This window comes from Danio rerio, chromosome 24, assembly GCF_049306965.1.
Source record: "Danio rerio strain Tuebingen ecotype United States chromosome 24, GRCz12tu, whole genome shotgun sequence".
In the NCBI taxonomy this organism is placed as follows: domain Eukaryota; kingdom Metazoa; phylum Chordata; class Actinopteri; order Cypriniformes; family Danionidae; genus Danio; species Danio rerio.
The window spans coordinates 33820659-33842295 of record NC_133199.1 but is presented as its reverse complement, the minus strand read 5'-3'; the positions used below and the strand labels follow the sequence as shown (position 1 = coordinate 33842295).

Below are 21637 nucleotides of genomic sequence, written 5' to 3'. Positions count from 1 at the left end.
TTATAGTTTGTTACCTCAAGAATGTGAAAGTAACCGCTGCTTAATTTTGCAACAGCTCATTTTTTGGACTTCCTGTTCAACACACCTTATTGATGGTCGCTTAAGCATGAACGTCATTAACATGCATAGTTTTGAGGCACATATGGTCTACAGTACATGCAAAATGTGGAACAACTAAAGCAAGCATGCATGCATTTATTTAAAAAAAGTCTCATTGTAAATACGTAGCCCTGTATATATTTCTGGAGAGCATGAATTATGTAGCCAGAGATACGTATAGCGAGATCATTGCAATGATGGGGTCAAAGTGCGGTGAAGAATGGTTTCAGAAAGCAGGTAAAACAAAAACAAAAAGCAAAAAAATTAAATAAACAAGTAAATAACAGTGAGAATGTGGTAAGATCTTAAACCGTGGTAAAAATCAGACAGCGGTGAGGGCTGTTTTTCTGGATTGCTTTTGAGAACACTGTCAGATGGGTTTAGGGAAGGTGGTGTGCGAGTCAATCTGTACTATTGAAAACACTATTGGTTGGGTTTAGGGAAGTGGGTGGGTGGGAGGTTCGGGTTAGTCAGTCAGTCAGTCAGTCGACAGTGGTCTCTGCTATATTTAGGTGAGAATAGCAGGTACTAATGGCACTTGAGAGTTAAATTTAAGAGCAGAAAAAAGCGGTAGGGCTGTGCAATTAATTGAAAATCCAGTTTCAGTTTCGATTTCGGCTTCTAACATTTATGAAAAACCATTAATCAAGATAAACGATTATTCCATCATATACCACCCCCTTTCCAGTTGTACACAATTGTTGCTCTGCAAAGCTCAGTTCCAAGTGAAAATGACAAAGCATGTGCTGTAATGTAACATTTGCAGGATGTGATCCGCATCATTCATTGATTAACATTCAAATCGTTCATAATTTTTAAAAGCGCGAAAGACAGCATGTTGGAGTGTGTGTGCAGCGCAAGCCCTGGACAGGTTCGGAGACGAGCAGAGCACACACATCTAACGCCATCTTAATGTGAGCGCTTTAATGATCAAATACACTTTAATGATCTGACACATTTGTGTCAGAGTGCGATGTTTAGTGATTATTCATATTAATCCTCATTTGTGTAATAAACAAACGAGTTGAGAATCAAAAGACATGCGAAAGAGAAACCATATCAGAGCCGCACTATTCTTAAAGTGACTGTACGCAATATCCCTGCAGACTTTTTTTTTCATGATTTGGTAAAATTTTCCTTAATTTGTCCATATATATATATATATATATATATATATATATATATATATATATATATATATATATATATATATATATATATATATACACACACACAATTCAGTTGATCAAAATTTTTTGTTTACATTTTCTAAATATTCAATAAAATTTGCATTAAATATTTGTATTAATAATCAATTATTTTAATTATTATAAAATTATATTTAATAATTTTTATATATATATATATAAGTGAAGTTTTTCATGATTTTTGTCATTTTTCTTAGTCTTCTAAATAAATATTTTTTTTTCTTTTATATGCAGTAATTTTAACAAGTAAAATAGATTAAATGAAATAAGTATTCTAAAAGTCTTTCAGTGAATATTATTTCTAAGTAACAAAATCGTTTAAAATCAATGTTTTGAGTTTATGAAATTGCCCCCACCAGAAAATCCACACATTCATTCACAAAAGTCCATAATGACTAATCAATTCCACCTTTGTCAATGCATATGAATGACTCTCATCAACATACAGTATGTGCTGGTTGCATATAGGCATGGAATCAGATCTTTCCTCCATTTCTCAGTGAAGTGGTGCAGGATTGCTGGTGCTTGACTCGCTCTTCATGCTCTAACTCAGTGCAGACTAAAGCTGAGCTGCTGTGATTGGAATTGATTTCTGAACACATCTTCCTCAGGCGCTGTGTATTCCAATATGCTCAGCACAGATATGGAAATTACTATAGTACTGTACAGCTGAAAATGATCCAATATTAGGAAGCCAAATTAGCATGTTTAACTGTGTTCTGATTGTTCATGTTTATTTGTTTACATCTGGACACCTGTGTAAATAAAATTGTGCATGAGTTGATCATGAAATGTGGCACGCATGAATGTGTTAAAGTGAAAGCTGCATGAATGTTCAGTGGTTTGTTTAATTGTAGTGCACAAATGATGCATATTTGATTCTTTACGTGTCAGGGGTTGATTGTGCAGTGAAATGTTGATAAGCACTGACCTCTGCTGGAGATAATGATGCGTTGCTATTTTTTTTTTTAGGTCTTTTTAGTATAATATATATTTTAAAATTAATATTTTTTTATATAATACGTGAATGGGTTTTATCATGAAAATAAATAGGTTATTAAATGCATAATAAACATAATTATCACTGTACCTTTTTATGTTATTTGCACAGAAAAAAAAACTATTTAAATGTTCGGTGCATTAGAACAAAAAAAAATATTTAAAAATATATATTTATTAAAATAATATTTTTGTTACCAAAAATCTTAAGAGACAAATAATACATTAAAAATCATGCAAAATAAAAAAATTTCTAAATGGTATATACATATACTGTTTCTCTTAACCCCCCCCCCCCCTCTACTATTTACATGTTTATCTTATATTTTCCCCCAACATTTACATTTGTGTGTTTTTTTTTTTTTTTTTTTTTGGCATGTTATTGTAAGTCATTTTGTTAGATTAGCTCCAGATTTGCCTTCAGTGATGACTAGACTTATAAATATATAAATATAAAATATATGCAATATAAAATTGCATAGCCCCCTATACATTTAGATATACACAAGTTTTGAGAGGGGTGTACTCATTTATGCTGAGCACTTTATACAATTATTTAGTTGTTAAATAGCATTGTAAGTTATAATAATTATCATAAAAGTATGTATTTTTTTTGCTTAAAGTCTGAATGTTGTTTTGCAGTTGTTGTGCTTTATTTGATAAATTACTGATATGTTTTGATGATTTCAAAGAATATAGTATCAATTAGAGTGATTATTTTCAGAAAATGGTCGTAGGTTGAATAGGTTAAATAGAAAAGAGAAGCATGTGTATATGTAAACATCTTTATTTGACATGTTTTTAAATATATTGTATATTTTTGTATGTTTGAAAATGAATGAAATTTGAAAATGTATGAAACATGTTGATTTGTAGCATTACACTTTTGCAGTGCTGAGCCTTATAACTATGACCAGACAGAATCTGCGGACATTTTTTGCTATTTCTGCGCAGAATATTGGTAAAACGCTGCCGATTTATGATTTTGGGAGTATCATAACTAAAACCCTAATATATGAAATAAAAAGTAATAGCTTTTTAATTTGTATAATGTTTATAATGCAAATCCAATTAGATCGACTTTAAAGCAAGTCTCTCATATAATATATCTACTAAAAGACAGAAAATATTACTTTACAAACTATATTGTAAATAAATCAGAAATATTTTCATAATAGTCAGTAATATTACTGAAATTAATTTTAAATTTGAATAAATATGAATTTACACACATTTACACAAATAAATAAACAGAATCAACGATAGGCTTAAAATCTGCTGAATTCTGTGCGTGCAGATTCTGTGTGGGTCTACTTATAACAAATCACACACATTTCTGTTGAGCTTATGAATGCAGTAGCCAATCAGAGTTTGTTTTATCAAGTATGTTTTCACAAATTTTCTTATCATATGCTATAAAATGCTGATACAACATGTAAAAGATTCATCTCACAACTTTAGTTATTATAACTTCAGATTTTTTGTCTCTATAGCCATTTTACGATTATCTATACAGTATACTGTGTTTATATGTAATCTATTAATTAAACTTATTTTAATTACATATTAATTAATAACTAGAATAGGTTTTATGATTCATAAATAATAAATAAAACAAAGAACCTACAATTATATAATTAAAAAATATGATAAATGTGAAATCTTTTGTATATTTATTTTATTAATATTGAGAGAATTCTGATTGATTTAAATAAGTGGTTAAGGTTAAGTTTTCTGGATCATATATAAGCAATATCACACTGCTACTCTGCCACTGCTACACTACTCTGTCACCATTTTGTGGCGCAATTGCCTTAGTATGACTGGCTGCCGATTTAAAATTATACATTTTTAAAATAAGCACTATCCTTATAAACTGTATAGTTGCAATCTAAACAACTACATTCTTGCCTAAAAAGCCTCAAAAGTACTTTATGTTGTCATTATGTCATTATGTTGTCATTAACAGTCATTATGTTGTCCAACAGCTGCAATATTTGTCAAACTCTAGTAAGTGTATTGATCTGTTGGCACTCTATGTGGGCGGAGTAATACACAAGAGTGAAAAGGCTGTAAGAGTGCTGTTATTGTAGAAGATCACACATCTATCAGCCAATCAGATTCGAGAACCAGACAGAACTGTTTATATATATATATATATATATATATATATATATATATATATATATATATATATATATATATATATATATATATATATATATATATATATATATATATATATATATATGAACACACAACAATATGTAATATATTAAAATCAGTTATTATGGATTGTATGAATAAATGTATTAATAAGTAGCAGTGTAGCTCCAATATTGACTTTGAATATACTCCTTTGTTTAACAAATGGTGATAATTTAATTTTTATTTTTCTCTTAGGTTATGGACACGCTGTCCAAACTCTCTCATACGCACATTGCACAGCAGACTGGAATAAGGTATGTTTAAAAAGAGCAAGTGAATTATTTCCACTTTTATAAGAGAGCTGATAAATAATGTATATTTTGTGTCCGGGTCTTTCTATTCTAGGCCGTTTCCCACAGAAGAGAGTGTTGAGGATGAAGACATTTATAACCATCTTGAGGATCTGATAGAGTGAGTCATTTTTCTGTGTCCACTGATGCTCTTCTTCTGCAGAAATGAGATGATGTTTGAACCCACAGCTCACTGTATGATACTTTGTCTGTTTAGGGAGCTACAGGAGCCTCGGGCTTCTTAATGCATTGATGTTGACAAATTGAGTCATTGCACATACTGTACATGCTGTTCCCTGTAACAGGGTCATTAACTACAACCAAATATAAAATTTAAAATGTTTAAAATTGAACTGTTGTTACTTACTGGGAATATTTAAATATATATAAATATAATAAAATTTACACTAGCTGCTAGTCTCATTTTCATTTAATATATCTTCAATGTGAAATAATACAAATTTAAAAAAGCCATATAGACATAAAATGATAAAAAAATGAACAAAAAAAAAACATTTATTTGCAAAGAACATGGATTTAAAAGGGTTATTGAAATGTAAAAGTTACAAGTAACGCTTTTCAGATAAATACTGTTTTTTTTCTTTATATTCACCAAAAATCCTAGCAGTTTCAAAAATAATAAGCAGAAAAGCTTTTTTTTTTTTTTTTTTTTTTTTTTTTTTTTTTTTTTTTAAGTTTGATGATAATAAAAAATGTTAATTGGGGTACAAATAAGCATATTTACAATTATATTAAAGATGATTTGATACTGAAGACTGGAGTAATGATTAAAAAACTTCAATGTTTCCATTCCTGGAATGAATTGCTAAAAATATACACATTAAAAAAAAGAAACCCAATATGACTGCTTTTATTGTAATTTCTGCTAAAATAAATGTTATCTTTTTTTTTTTTTTTTTGGCATAGTTCTAAAAATATTAATTTGCAATAAATCTTTCACCGTAGTAACATTTTCATTCTTGTTTTGTTGAATTACTGTGCACTGATACTGATCTAAAAGAACTGGTCATTTTTGGGCTTTTTATGAACACACTGACAGTGGCCCCTCTCAAATCTCTGCTTAGGGCCATCAGAAATCTGTATCTGGCACTGCTTACCGGCTGTAGAACTCGAAAAAGCAATAGTTCCTTGCACTGTTAAAGGCATAGTTCATTGAAAATGAAAATTTGCTCACTGCTTAATGGTTCTACACCTTGTGTTGAACACAAAATATGTTACAAAATCCACATTTGGAATTGAGGCTTTTATAAAACATAATAAAACATTTCTCATTTTACTTTTAATGTCATTATTTTTGTGGTCAAAAATTCATCAATGTGTGGATGTCAAATAGACGTCAAGGTTTTGACATCAAATCGATTCAGCGTTTTTGACATGTTTTTGATAATGTTTTGATATCAAGGTGCCCACAACAATTTTAGATGTCAGTTTGATATCGTTTTGACAGATATTTGATGCCAATTTTAGATGTCAATTTGATGTTATTTTGACATTAAGTAAGTTTACATGCATTGTAGGAATACAAAATCCAAATTTGGAAATGAGGCTTTCAGATGAATAAAACATTTCTTATTTTAAAGTACTTTTAATGTCATTATTTTGGTGGTAAAAAATGCATCAATGTGTGGATGTCAAATAGACGTCAAGATTTTGACATCAAATTAATTTATTATTTTTGACAGGTTTTTGATGATGTTTGGATGTCAAGGTGCCCTCGACAATTTGATGCAGTTTTGACAGATATTTGATTCCAATTTTAGACATCAATTTGATGTAATTTTGACATCAAGTTAGTTTACATGCTTTGCAGGGATACAAAATCCAAATTTGGAATTGATGCTTTCAGATGAATAAACCTTCTTTTATTTTATAATTTTTTTTGTGTTGTTATTTTGCTGATCAGAAGTGCATCAATGTGTGAATGTCAAATAGATGTCAAGGTTTCGATTTAGCATTTTTGACAGATTTATTGGTTGTTTTTACATCAAGGTGTCCATATCAGTTTAAGATGTCAATTTGATGCAGTTTTGACAGATATTTGATGCCAATTTTAGATGTCAATCTGATGCCCGTTTTGACATTAAATTAGTTTACATGCATTATAGGGATACAAAATTGTGTAATTCAGGCTTTCAGATGAATAAAACTTTTCCTATTTTATACTTTTCATATTTTTGTATCATTATTTTGGTGGTTAATAATGCATCAATGTTTGAATGTCAAATAGAAGCCAAGGTTTAGTGTTTTCGACAGGTTTATTGGTTGTTTTGACATCAAGGTGCCCACTGTTATTTGGTATAACTTTCCTTTTAAGAGCTTTTTTTTTACATTAATCCTTCAGTATGTGATTCTATGAAAGGTCTTTCTGCTGAGTAACAAACCATAATTTTTCAGGACGTTGAATAACGACAACAAGTAGCAGGAGTGTCTGTTCGGATTTGATGTCATGCTTAGCAAATATTACTGTCACTGTGTTTTGGCTCGACAACATCACATCTGTTTCTTGTGCTCACACACACACACACACACACACACACACACACACACACACACACACACACACACACACACACACACACACACACACACACACACACACACACACACACACACACACACACACACACACGAGGCCTCTAGAAGATGCTTGTTTTCCACATATGATGGTTTGTTCATATGAAACGTGTTTGCTGAGTGTTTTCCCCCAGTGGCTGATCTGCCAGTATCATTCTGTCCCTGTCAGAGACGAGGCGTTTCGAAATAGATTCAAAACTACAGACATGCTTCGGAAAAGACATCAGTTTCTCTCTCCATGGTTTACAGGCATCTGGAGAACATGTCTGAGAGATTTTAGGGCCTGACTCAGCTAGAATGTCTCCTGGCTCTTGCTTTTGCTCGAGCTGAAAACCGCGTGTTTAATTTAGACAAGGGAAACATAATCGTTTCAAAGCCCCTCGTGAGCAGTTTCTAGAAGAGTCTTTTTCTCGAGTATATCGGATACGCTAAGCCTTTTAAACACATTGTGCTATCTTTTTTCAGCTTTAGAGTCAATTTGTTTTCTCTCTGTAACCAAATGATTGCCTAAAATTACAGAACAACCTACAATTTTCTAAATTTCAAGGTCACAGCTTTGTACTATTTGAAGTTAACTTTATGAGACTAAACGAGCAGTTTTGGTTTGGTTTCACACAGAGTATAAAAACTTAAGTGTAAAAAGCACAGCCCACATAGCAAAATCTCTCTGGCTCAGATCTGGACCACACAATTAGGCTCACATACAGTTGTGAATTGCGGTACGTGACTGGACCAAGTCTGGATTTTATAAAAGGACCAAACATAGACCAAATCTGGGCCAAGTTAAAAACACATAACTGGGTCAGATATGTTGGTGTCATGACTGCAATGAATTTGATAAACCCATGAAGCATTTAGCTTTATGGCCGAGCTTTTTCTCGAAGCAACCCGATTGGTAGAATTTTTCTTTACTCAAAAATAATTTGAATGTGTTTTAAAAGTGGGTCAAGATAGGTAAAACTTTCGTGGCCCACGTTTAAATATTTAATATCTGGTCTAATTCTACATTTGATTTCTGGCACAGGTCTTGTGTGCTGCTTTAAAGATGGTGCCACCTCTGCCGAAGCAGAGCCTTGTTTGGCCCACATGCTGTATGCCAGTACTGTATGAACACCTGCTGAGCCAACGTTATGCCAAATCTGGGCCAGAATTCTTATAGCAGTAATTTTATTAATCCTCTGCCAAATCCTTTATAGCAGCGGTGCCCAAACTCGGTCCTGGAGGGCCAGTGTCCTGCATATTTTAGTTCCAACAACGATTAAACACACCTGAACCAGCTAATCAAGCTCTTTCCAGGTATACTAGAAACATCCATACAGGTGTGTTAAAGGAAGTTGGAGGTAAACTATGTATGCATGACACCGGCCCTCCAGGAATGAGCTTGGGCACCCCTGCTTTCTTATTATATTATTCTACTTGGTCTGTATAGTCATGCAAACATTTGTTTGTAGAGCAAGTAGTTTGACCGTTTTTTGCCGTTTATTATTCCTAGTCATTTCTCCCATAGGCGACTGAAACGGAAGTTCTAAGACAATCGCGAAAACAGGCGCACTTCCGCATTTTAGAATAAGGTCAATAGCATTACAGTAGTTCTCAAACTCAGTTCCTGTAGGGCCGCAGCTCTGCACAGTTTTGCTCCAACCAAACACAGCTGATCCAAATATACAAGGTGTTCAAGACTACTAGAGATTATTAAGGTGTGAGTTGGAGGTGGTTGAAGCTAAACTATGCAGAGCTGCGTCCATCCAGGAATTAAGGGCCTTCTGCAAGCTGATCTTTCCAGTTTTCATTGATTTTTGCAAGACAATGAGCTGTTTTAAGGGGACTAAAACCTTTTGAAAACAGATTAACAAGATGAAGACTAAACGGATGAAGATGAAGACTACATCAAGAGAAAATCTGCAATTTGTAAAATATTTCATTATGTACTTTGTGTCTACCGGTTGTGTTATGGTACTGTAATATGAGAGGGGCATCACAAATTGGAATGATATGCAATAGTCCAGAAGTTCAGTCAGAGGGCAACTGTGGATAGCCATGCCTTTGTTTTACAAAATCTGCATTTCAGTCCATCTATTTACTGAAACTGAAAACAAAAATGAGGTCTTCTGTATTTTTAAAGCTCTGTTTTCACTAGCCAGAGGTGTCTGAGAAGTGTCAACACCAGGCATAACTATAACAAAAGCTGTACTTTTTAAAACAGAAACACACTGTTATTGTAAACAGCACCTTAATCCAGTTCTTCTTGAACAGGGTAAAGATCAATATCTTAAAGGGCACCTATGGTGAAAAATCTACTTTTCAAGCTGTTTGGACATACATGTGTGTAAGTATAGAGTATATACTGTCATATTGGGGTGATATAAACACACCCAGTCCTTTTTTCCCCCAAATTTAACAACATAAAAACGGTGGACCATTTGGAGCGGTTTTCAGATCGACTGCAACTTTACGTAGGAGTGCGATCCCCCCGCCCACCAATATTGATTGACAGCTGCGCATTAACATGTCTCTGTAGTAATGCATATGCTCATATCGACAAGAAATGACGAGCGCAAAGCAACCGGGAATAAAAGGTCTGTTCAGTTTGCTAAGATCATCAATCATCATCAGACGTGATCAAGAGTGAGTTTTACAAGTTTAACATGTTTTAAAACGTGAGCACGTGTGTAATAAAGTACAGCGATTCACTTCATCAGCACAGCCTCGTGTTAGAGGTCTGCATTGCCGCGGCTGTCCCTCGGGCGCCGCAGGACCCGACCAGATTTCTGCGGCGCAGGAATAAATTTCCGAATAAATCGCGGGAGCGGTCGGTAACGAGTTTAATTTGGGACGGGAGCAGGCTGTCTAGCAATATCGCTCCCGACTCCCGAGCGACCACGCGTATGTATGTGTGTAAATGAAATAGCGCGATGCTGTGTTTAGCTTGTTTGTTGCTGTGTGTGTGTGTGTGTGTGTGTGTGTGTGTGTGTGCGCATGCGCAAATGAGAGGGGTGTGTGTGTGTGTGCGCGCGCGAATGAGAGAGAGAGAGAGCTTTGCCTGTGTGTGTGTTAGTGCGCGCGCGAATGAGAGAAAGAGAGAGAGAGAGAGCGAGCTTTGCCTGTGTGCGTGCTTGGTGCTTATGTGTGTGTGTTAGTGCGCGCGCGCGCGCGCGCGAATAAGAGAGAGAGAGCTTTGTCTGTGTGTGTGCTTGGTGCTGTGTGTGAGTGTGTTTATACAGACAGCTTGTTATAGGCTGTCTGGACTGTATAGTTGGGGGATTTTCGGTTTTGTTCTCCACCCCGCTCTTTAGCGGGATCGAGCGCGGCGGGTAGAAAACGGGGCGGGTCGGGCAGCGGGACAACAAATATTTAATATAGACGGGAACGGTCGGGTTTGGGCTAAAACCTGCCGGGTGCGGGCGGGAGAGAGAATCAAAATTTAGTCCCGCGCAGATCTCTACCTCGTGTCTCTCTCATTGTCTCTCTGTGTGCGTGTGTGTGTGTCTGCGTCTCTACACTATATGTGTGTGTTTCTGTCTGCGCTACTTGTCTGTGCTATGTGTGTGTGTGTGCCTGCTTGCGTCTCTACGCTATGTATGTGCGTGTGTGTTTGTGCTACTTGTCTGTGCTATGTGTGTGTGTGTTTGTGTCTGCCTGCGTCTCTACGCTATGTATGTGCGTGTGTGTGTGCAATACTTGTCTGTGCTATGTGTGTGTGTGTGTCTGCCTGCATCTCTATGCTATGTATATGCGTGTGTGTCTTGCCACGTGTCTGTGCTATGTGTGTGTGTCTGCGTGTCTGCGCGGTGTGTGCATGAACTGATTGTTGCAACTCCACAAAAAAATGCATCAAATACTGATGGTAAAGTTCTTACTGTAGTATTTCTCACAAACCTTACGTGAGATCTGCTTCCTGAGGCAGCCGAGGGCGTGTTGAGGCATGCTGCTGACAGGCACGTGGGATCGGTGGGCGGGGATGACAGCAAAAACACAGGAACAACCTTTTCCCAGCTATAATACAGACATTTCAAACAGCTATAATACATACTCTAATGGGTGTTTTGAGCTGAAACTTTACAGACACATTCTGGGGACACAAAAGACTTATATTAAATATGAAAAAAGGGGTAACCTATGTGCCCTTTAACATACAGTGGTGTTTAAGAGAGTTTGACTGAAAGCCCTGCAGTGACCAAACAGAGAAAGCAGCAAGAGTCAAAAGGCTTTATCGAGGAGCAAGAAATCTGATCCAAAGTTTTCTTTAAGCAAGCAAGTTCGATTTAGGGTCTGACGAGAAACATTATGTTTGTCATCAAAATGGAGAAAGACTGAACTCTAAATGTCTAAAGATGTGAAAGTGAATCATGAAATCAAGCTTTCTGCAGCAGGAGTTTGGTCTCTAATAAAGCTACATAGCAGTGCATGTTCAACATGTTCATCTCACACTCCTTAAGCAACATGCAGTTTCTTCCTTGTGTTCATTGCTCAATCAGCCAGCATTTTAATGCAGGGCAATGAGCTCTATCACACAGCATTATAGCGCATTAAAACTGCAAACACTGAAATAATGTAATGTCATCCCAGAGTCCTGATCTAAACCTGATAGGAAATCTCTGGAAATACTTGATGAAAAAGTTATGGCTAAAGCCTGATTTATACTTAAGAGATTGCTATATTTAATGGCCCATACCTTGCACATAGCTTACGACATTGTAAAAATGTAGTTTTTTATTATGTCTATGCTGCTCTGGCAATAACACTTCCGAAACACTAGTAGGCAGTGGGGTTTCTTTAGTCCACCGTGTTGAGTTTCTTCGCAGATTTTTGTAAGGTTACATCATAGAAATTGGTGTGATTCTAATGTAGAAGTAGCTCATACTCATACAAGGAAGAATGACAGAGGAACTGGTGAACGTTTAACAACTTTAATCATAAAGTAAATACAAAACAAAAGTATTCATCCTGAGCTCCTCAATTGGACTCAACACATGTTAAACTCTCCTGACATCGGCCTCGCTTTGCCCCTCCCACACTCAGCACTGCCACCAAACCGACCAATCACAGATGTTGCTGTGGACCACAATGATGTTGTGGTTGTTGAGATGTGTGTATCAGTGTAAGATGAATGACTGCGAAAGCTTCTCTGGATCTAGCTTGTGCACATCACATACATTAGAAGTTTAAATTGGCCTTAAGGGATAGTTCACCAAAAAATGAAAATTGTGTCATCATTTACTCACACTTTACTTGTTCCAAAGCTTAATGAGGTTTTTTTTTCTTCAGTTGAATACCAAAGAAGATATTTTAAAGAAAGCTTGAAACCGGTAAACATTGATTACCTACTATGGTTGTCAATGGTTACAGGTTTTCAGCTTTCTTCAAAATATCTTCCTTTGTGTTTAACATAAACAAAACAGTCAATATATATATTTTTGGGTGATCTATCATTTTAATCAACCCACTTTATTACCTGAAATATGTAAGAAGCTAGAAAAAGAGTGGACAAAATCACATCAGAGCAACGTAAGAGACGTGATGTGCTGATTTTGTGATTATTCCTGGACAAATGTTCATGAATTCATAAATTGTTCTGTCATTTTTGCAATTACTCTTAAATGGCTGAATGCTGTTGGTTTGTGTGTTTCAGTGAGAACGGTGTTGAAGATGAGGAGGATCTCTATGACTGTGTGTACGACGATGATGAAGGTGGTGAGGTGTATGAAGACCTGATGAAGGTCGAGTTGGTTCAGCCACAGGTGAGTTTACCTGAATGATTTAGGAGTGAACATACTATATGTGTACACCTCTTGTCTTCAATCCCAGTTGTAAGAGCGACAAATAATAACTTGACTTCTAGTTGATCATTTAGAAAAGTGGCAGGATGTAGATTTTTCCTATCAGTTGAACTGTATCTCAATCTTCACAAATACAGCAGAAGATCTATTGGTACCCACATAGACCCAAGATTCTCAAAAAAATCAGTCTGGTCAATTTTGGTAAAAGAGAAATCATGGTTTGGGTTACATTCAGTAATGGGGCGTGCGGGAGATCTGCAAAGTGAATGGCAACATCAACAGCCTGAGGTATCAAGACATTTGAGCTGCCCATTACATTACAAACTATAGCAGAGGGCAAATTCTTCAGCAGGAAAGCGCTCCTTCTCATACTCCAGCCTCGACATCAAAGTTCCTGAAAGCAAAGAAGGTCAAGGTGCTCCAGGATTGGCCAGCCCAGTCTCCAGTAATGAACATTATTTAGCATGTCTATAGTAAGATGGAGGAGGCATTGAAGATGAATCCAAAGTATCTCGATAACCTCTGGGAGTCCTGCAAGAACACTTTCTTTGCCGTTCCAGATGACTTTATTAATAAGTTATTTGAGTCATAGCAGAGATGTATGGATGCTGTCCTCCAAGCCGAGTCATACACAAAATTAATTTGTTTTTCCACTACACCATGACTTTATATTTTATACTGTACATTATTTCTGTTGTGACAAGACTTTTGTCAAAGCAAAGTCAGACCTTACTGTCCTAAATAAATAATTAACAATCAAGGTGTGATCATATTATATTATGGTAAAATAAGCGTAATCTAGAGGCCTTTACCTTTCATATAAGCCACTACAAATACCAAATGATCAACTAGAGGTCAAGTTATTATTTGTTGTTCTTAAAACATGCATTGGCGACAAAACTTTTGTCAGGTAGTGAAGGTTTGTGAGTTATATTTTGTGTTGTGATCACAGAAACAGGCAGAGACGGACATCAGGAGCTGCTGTCTGATGGAGATCAAGCAAACTGAGGAGAAATACACTGAGACACTGGACTCTATAGAGAAAGTGAGGCCTGCTAACAACTACAGACTTATGTTCAGAACCTGCTGAGAGATCTGCTTAAAGGGACAGTTTACCCCAAAAATAAAAGAAAATGTACTCTTCATTTACTCAACTTGAAGATAATATGAAGAATGTAGGAAACTGGTAACCATTTAGTTCCATAGTAGGAAAAAGCAATTACTAAATTGTTAAATTATTAAATCACTGTAATGTTTTCTTTGAATGAGAGAACATAATAATTTTCACATAATTGTGAAGTAAAGATTCTATCCTACAAAACTGGTTTCTCAGAAGTCTAATTCAGGCCCATTTATTGTGTTTTTTTGGACCTCATTCCAGCAACATTTTTTTTTTAATCCCCAACTGTACATGTATGTTTTTCCCTAAAAAACGCAAACATGTACATCCTTCTTTATCACTTATTATTGTAGCACAGCTTGTGCTAAATACAAAAAATAAAAAATAAATACATGTTGGCCAGTACTATGTAATAAGTAGCTGAAATAAGCACAAATGTCAGGGCATGTCAAAATATCTTATGACCCAAAATGACCTTTGACCCCAGAGGGTTAAATCAGATGTTATCTTTCAACATTCTTCAAAATATCTTCTTTTGTGTTCAACGGAAAAAAGAAATTCAAATAGGTTTAGAACATTTATTTACTTTAATCCTTAATTCGAGTAAATGATGACAGAGTTTTTATTTTTGGGTGAACTATCTCTTTAATGTAATGCAGCACAAAGTTAACTTTGGTAATCAGATTCTGATTGATTTTTAGTGTTTATAGTAGATACAAATAAAACCATGGAGGGATCATTTTGCCCATGTTACCTTACAATATTTTACAATGGTGTACAGTACAGTTCCTGCCAATATATGATATGAATTGCATTCATTTCTTGTTACATTTGCATGCTGTAAGTAGGCAAGTAGATTTTCCGCAGATTTTTAGCCCATCATTATTACTGTTTATTTGCTTGAGTAAATTTGTGCAAATCTATATTTATTTAATTTTTTAATCAATTACAGTAATATTATTGACTAATATGAAAATGTTCATCTGATTTATGTACAATGCAGTGTGTACAGTATTATGTTCTGTCTTTTACTAGATATATTATATGACACACTTGCTTTGTTTACCAAATTAAGTGAATCTAATTGGATTTGCATTTTAAACATTAAATAAAAGTTTAAAAAATGTTATTTTTTATTTTATATATTAAGGTTTTAGTTATGATACTCCCAAAAAAATTCCACAGAAGTCCGCAAATTATTTTCCAAAATTCTCAGCAGAAATAGCAAAAAACGTCCACAGATTCGGTCTGGCCCTAGCTATAAGCCACCATTATTATTAATCTATGTTTATGAAAATGTCAAATAAAGTAGCATAAACACGTTTAACTACAGTCAATAGAGTGTAAACAAATATATTATTACTGTAAATGGTTATTATCATTATTATCTGTAGTGGTGGGCTTTATTCAATAAGCTATTTTACTCATATACAACATTTGGATTGTAGTTACAGCAATAAATTGTGTATTTAAAATCAATTACTACAAATAACATATGATATAGCATATAATTATAAGTCGTATTTATTTATTAATATTTGTCTAATATACATATAAGGTATTAAAATATGTTACATGCTCTAATATTTTATTGTTGCATTATACACTCGCCGGCCACTTTATTAGGTACACCTTACTTGTACCGGGTTGAACCCTCATTTGCCTTCAGAACTGCTTTAATCCTTTGTGGAATAGATTCAACATGGTGCTGGAAATATTCCTCAAGAGATTCTGCTCCATATTGACATGATAGCATCACGCAGTTGCTGCAGATTTGTTGGCTGCATGTCTATGATGTGAATATCTCCTTCCACAGCATTCCAAAGGTGCTCTATTGAATTGAGATCTGGTGGCCATTTAAGTTTTAGTGAACTTATTGTTATGTTCAAGAGAGCAGTCTGAGATGATTTGCGCTTTATGACATGGCGTGTTATCCTGCTGTAAGTAGCCATCAGAAGATGGGTACACTGTGGTCATAAAGGAATGGACATGCTCAGCAACAATACAAGGTAGGCTATGGCATTGACACAATGCTCAATTGGTACTAAATAATTGAGCCCAAAGTGTGCAAAGAAGAAATCCTCCACACTATTACACCACCAACACCATCCTGAACTGTTGATGTTAGGCAGGATGAACCCATGCTTTCATGTTGTTGATGCCAAATTCTGACCCTACCATCCGAATGTCGCTGCAGAAATGAAGACTCCGTAAAGAGTTATTATTTGAGTTACTTTTGCTTTTCTGTCAACTCGAACCAGTCTGGCCATTCTCCTCTGACCTCGGGCAACAACAAGGCATTTGTGCCTACAGAACTGCCGCTCAATGGATATTTTCTCTTTATCTGACCATTCTCCGTAAACCCCAGAGATGTTTGTGCATGAAAGTTCCAGTAGATCAGCAGTTTCTGAAATACTCAGACCAACCATGCAACCAGCAACCATGCCATGTTCAAAGTCACTTAAAACACCTTTCTTTTCCATCCTGATGCTCTTTTTGAACTGCAGCAGATCGTCTTGACTATGTCTACATGCCTAAATGCATTGAGTTGCTGCCATGTGATTGGCTGATTAAAAAATTGCTAGCAAGCAGTTAGACAGGTGTACCTAATAAAGTGGCCAATGAGTGTAAATAGTAATAATAATTCAAAAAAGATGGTAAAATGATTCAAACCATTCTTTTATTTTATATTCTATTCTATATATATATATTCTATTTTAGTTACTAGTTACTATGTCCAGTTCCAGTTACTAGTTATGAAATGATGGTGCATTTTTATAACGGTTCAAATCGTCATTTTAATTTTAAATGCATTTTTATGTGCATATTTTTATATATTCATTGTAATTTCCATGATTAAACCATAATAAATTTAGCTTGACACACCAGACATACATCAAATTGCAAACAAAGTGCTTTAGTCATAGCAACTTTCTGTGCTCTGTCTTTTTTTCCCTCCACCCACAGTTCTTTATGAAGCCTCTGGGACAGTCGCTGTCCAGCGTGGAGATCGAAAAAGTGTTCATCAACATACCAGTGAGTTTATGAAGCACAGGCTTTAGCATAAATCCAGCGTATTAGTCCTCGTCGCTTCATATTTTCATATTCTTCATCACATCAGGATCTTGTGAAAGTGCACACGAGTCTCCTGAGGGAAGTGCAGGATTCAGTGCTCATGCACAACGCCACAAACCTCTACCAGATCTTCATCAAATACAAAGAAAGGTGACAGATTTGTTCTTCGTATCTCTTTAAGAGTGAAATCTGTCTCATATGTGTTTGCTTTACTCTGCTATAGATTAGTCCTGTACGGCAAATACTGCAGTCAAGTGGAATCTGCCATTGCATGTCTGGATGACATCTGTAAGAACAGAGAGGACGTCCGGCAGATGCTAGAGGTGAGATGTTCAAAAAATGATGTGGTAGTGTTTATTTATTATGAAATTTTAAAACTATATGTTTTTTTTAAGGATATTTTAATTGCTGAGAAAACTATTATAATATAATTCTGAAAATTGAATTATTATTCATAACTTATAATTGAATAATTATAACTGAAATAGATGTGGCCGTGTTTATTTGCTGTGAAGCGCTGCCCCCTGGTGGTTGTGAACAGCACTGTTTTGAAACGTTTATTTATTTTTTTGTAAATGTAAAATAATATATGTATAATATACCAGAAATAAAATGTTTATAGAACTGTTTGTATGTTTATATTTACATCATTTGCTTCTATAAATGTTATATGTGGTGTATGTTTATTGATTTCAGTTGTGTTCAAAGCGAGCCAATAATGGGAAGTTTACTCTCAGAGACCTGCTGGTTGTCCCGATGCAGAGAGTTTTAAAGTATCACCTGCTTTTACAGGTTTGACATCACTTTCCTTTTATTCCTGCACTTAAACCAGCATAACCTGAGCTCTTAGTTCACGAAAACATGACATTACTATTTTTACAGGCATTTAGATTGATAATAATAATGATAATAATAATAATAAAATCAATAATAACAAAAATATCCATAATATCAATAATAATAATAATAATAATAATAATAATAATAATAATAATAATAATTGTTATTATTATTATTATTATTATTATTATTATTAATTGTTATTATTGGTAGTAGTATTATTATTATTATAACAGTAATACTAAATGTAAAATCAAAATGTAATAATTAGCCTAGCTTTTTTATTTAGTATTATTATTATTTTATTTATGTATTTTCAATTTTAACTCTTTACATATTATTTATGTTTTTAATTATTAGGCTATTTTTTTTGTCGATTGAGCTGTATTGATGGAGATAAAAAGCCTTTAGTTGCCACATACACTTTTACATGCAGTGAAATTGCAGTATATTACGTATTCTATTCTGATTTTAGCAATTAAGTTTTACCTAGTTTATATTACTGCTGAAAAATTACTAGGGTTGTCACGATACCATTAATCTTACGATACTATACCAGCTGAAGCATCATGATACTGTAATTCATAACAAATAAATACAATTGTCAGAAATACTAGATTTTGCTATAATAGGCCTACTTGAATTAGATTCATAATTCTCTTAAGGCCAAATAAAGATACAAATTATACTGAACCCAATCTGCTACAAAAGAGCATTTTTCTCCTATATGAAGTGGTCCAAACTTGTTTCAATGTTTCCTGATGCTCTTTTGGGTTTTTCATCTATTTTTTTCAGTCTTATCAGGCAACAATTCAAATTTAATAATAAGTTCACTTCGTGAGTCGTTCTTTTAAAGAGATTGTTGCAGTTGTTGTAGCTTCTAAATCATATTAACAGGAACAGAAATGAACCGATTCAGATGTGCGTTTGAATTGAAGTGTGCAATGTGCAATAGGCTATCATAATAGACACAAATTCTAAAATAAAATGCTCTATCTCAAACGTGTGAGCAGTTTAGTGAATTTTCCACATGCAACATTAACTATTGTAGATAAACCATTAATGACGGTACTACAGTGGCACCGCCAGTATTTTGGAGCCCTAGTATCGCGGTACTACCATAGTACAAGTAAAACCGTGCAACCCTAAAAGTTACTTAAATAACTTATTAAAGTATTACAGGATGCACATGGAGTTCGCTTCGCATACAGGAAGCCTATGACGCAGATGTTAAGATTACAATGTTGTGTGCAGCTTTTGTTTTTATATTACTCTGTAACTTAAAAGAAAATTATGTAATATTAATGTTTTGACAGTTTATGTTAGGCCTATGAAATTGTTGCAATCGGCTACTGTAAAACCCAACAGTCAACTTTATCCAATGAAATGAGTGTAGTTAACTCCGAATTGACTGAAAGTTCATTCTGCTCATTTGAAAAGAGTTTTGAACTCAGTGTTGAAGGTAATGAGTTAATTAAATACCTCATCACTTCCACTTAATTGGGAAAGTTCACATTAGTTTTTTGTTTTGATTAGTGATTAGTTTTTTTTTTCATTCAAATGGTTTGTAGCAATCGGCTTCCTTAAACAATTTGAGTTGTCTTAATTTATTTGGTTTTACAAAACTCACTTTGTTTGAGTTCTCTTCATTTATTGTGTTTTACTGTGCTCAAATTGCTTTTTTTACTCAAATAAATTAAGTTCACAGTACTCATTAGGATAAGTTTTTGAACTTAAATGGTTTGTTGCAATCGGTTTTCTGAAATGGTGAGCTACCTTAACTTTTTTGGGTTTTACAGTATATGAATTAATAAAACGTGTATTGAGAAGGATTTATTTTTGTCTTTCTAACTAGCTCAAATCACGGGTAGTCGACTAACTCGAGTATTATTTTGAAAAAAAAAAAAAAAATTAACAGAAACCAGTAGTCGTGCAAGCCCTAATATATGTATATAATACTAAATATTAATACTTTCTATAAGATGCTTTACACTAAGATATTTGTATACATACATTAACAACATTACTTAAAATCACAGTGCAAAAATTAGTAATCTCAATACTGTAAGTACCTTAGGGAAAAATATTACAGAAAAATTTAATAAAATGAAAAGTTAAGAAAAAAATATTTTTAATAATGAAAAAGTTTTATTTTAATAATAAAATAGTAATAATAAAAGACATTAGTTTACTTTAATAACAATTTAAATTAGTTACATTTAGTAGCTTGTGAACATATTGGAGTTTATGGAATGTGTGACTGTTGTAATTTAAAATTGAACACGCATGATCTTTGTGACAATGGAGGATTACCCAGGAGGCCATGCAACTGACAGCTTGTTAAAAAAAAAACATACTTTAAAAAACATGCCGAGCTAGTTATATATTTATCAATGAAATAATATATCATATAATTAATTTAACTACAAAACTAATTATTAAAAACTTATTAAAAATGTATAAAAATTATATATATTTGTAAGTGTGTGTGTGTGTGTAGTGTACTTTTTTTCAGCTCTGTATGTGTGTACAGTATGTATTCAGTACCTTCATATGCATGTATTTTGGTGTAACATCCTTTGCAATCTTACAATACTAAACAATTATTCATGTCCACTGATCAAAAATAGGCTCAGTTCTTCTATCCTGCTGTTTAAATGTCAGTTGTACTGTGAGCGTCCACTAGGAGCAGTGCTGTCCACATCTCGCTGTACAGAGAAAACCGCATTATTATTCATGTCGAAACTCCACCAGCAGGAGGCAGTGCAACATATATTCTACCCTCGTCCACTAGGGGCAATACAATCCACAGAATAGTACACAAACAAGCATCTCGCTTTCCCCTGTCGAGTGTGTTTTGTCTGGGCCGATTCCACAAACACCTCACGCTTTGCCATGAATATTTGATGAAGTGTGTCTGTCCATCACGTGTGGGGCTATGACCCAACTATGATTTACAATCAAAAAGGAGATTTACAAATAAACGTGAAGGAAGAGCAGAGAAAGAGCGAGGGAAATGTGACGGAGATACACCACCGTCTTCTTTCTGAATCTGACGGACACAGCAGATGAGGGTTTTTCTTTGTGTGTGTGTGTGTGTGTGTGCGTGTGTGTGTGTGTGTGTGTGTGTGTGTGTGTGTGTGTGTGTCTGTTTAGCATGCCTGTATGGCCGTGCACAGCTCACTTCACCTCCCTGCCCATCTGGCCAGCTGTGGGTTTAAGGGAGGTGATTGTGTGTGTGTGTGTGTGTGTGTGTGTGTGTGTTCTCTTGAGATCAGGCTAGTGTGTGACAGACTGTCTTTCTCTTTTCTTGGCCAGTGAGAGAATGAGTAAGCCAGCTTTAAATTGAAAACCAAAGTTTTAGAGTTGGAATTCATTAGAAATCTGACATTCAGCATTCAAAATTAAAAATATATTTAAGTGATA

The 21637-nt window shown here is 34.5% G+C and overlaps 1 protein-coding gene across 3 annotated transcripts in view; it reads left to right on the top strand.

Annotated features, from left to right (window-relative positions):
* vav3 (vav guanine nucleotide exchange factor 3) overlaps nucleotides 1-21637 on the top strand; it is a 178463-nt gene that overhangs the window by 89888 nt on the left and 66938 nt on the right. For all 3 annotated transcript variants that reach the window (XM_073940907.1, XM_073940906.1, XM_073940909.1), the window contains 8 exons: nucleotides 4710-4768; nucleotides 4860-4925; nucleotides 13029-13137; nucleotides 14129-14221; nucleotides 17264-17332; nucleotides 17418-17521; nucleotides 17595-17694; nucleotides 18068-18163. In XM_073940907.1, coding sequence (XP_073797008.1) covers nucleotides 4710-4768; nucleotides 4860-4925; nucleotides 13029-13137; nucleotides 14129-14221; nucleotides 17264-17332; nucleotides 17418-17521; nucleotides 17595-17694; nucleotides 18068-18163 — 696 coding nt within the window. The remainder of the gene's footprint in view (nucleotides 1-4709; nucleotides 4769-4859; nucleotides 4926-13028; nucleotides 13138-14128; nucleotides 14222-17263; nucleotides 17333-17417; nucleotides 17522-17594; nucleotides 17695-18067; nucleotides 18164-21637) is intronic.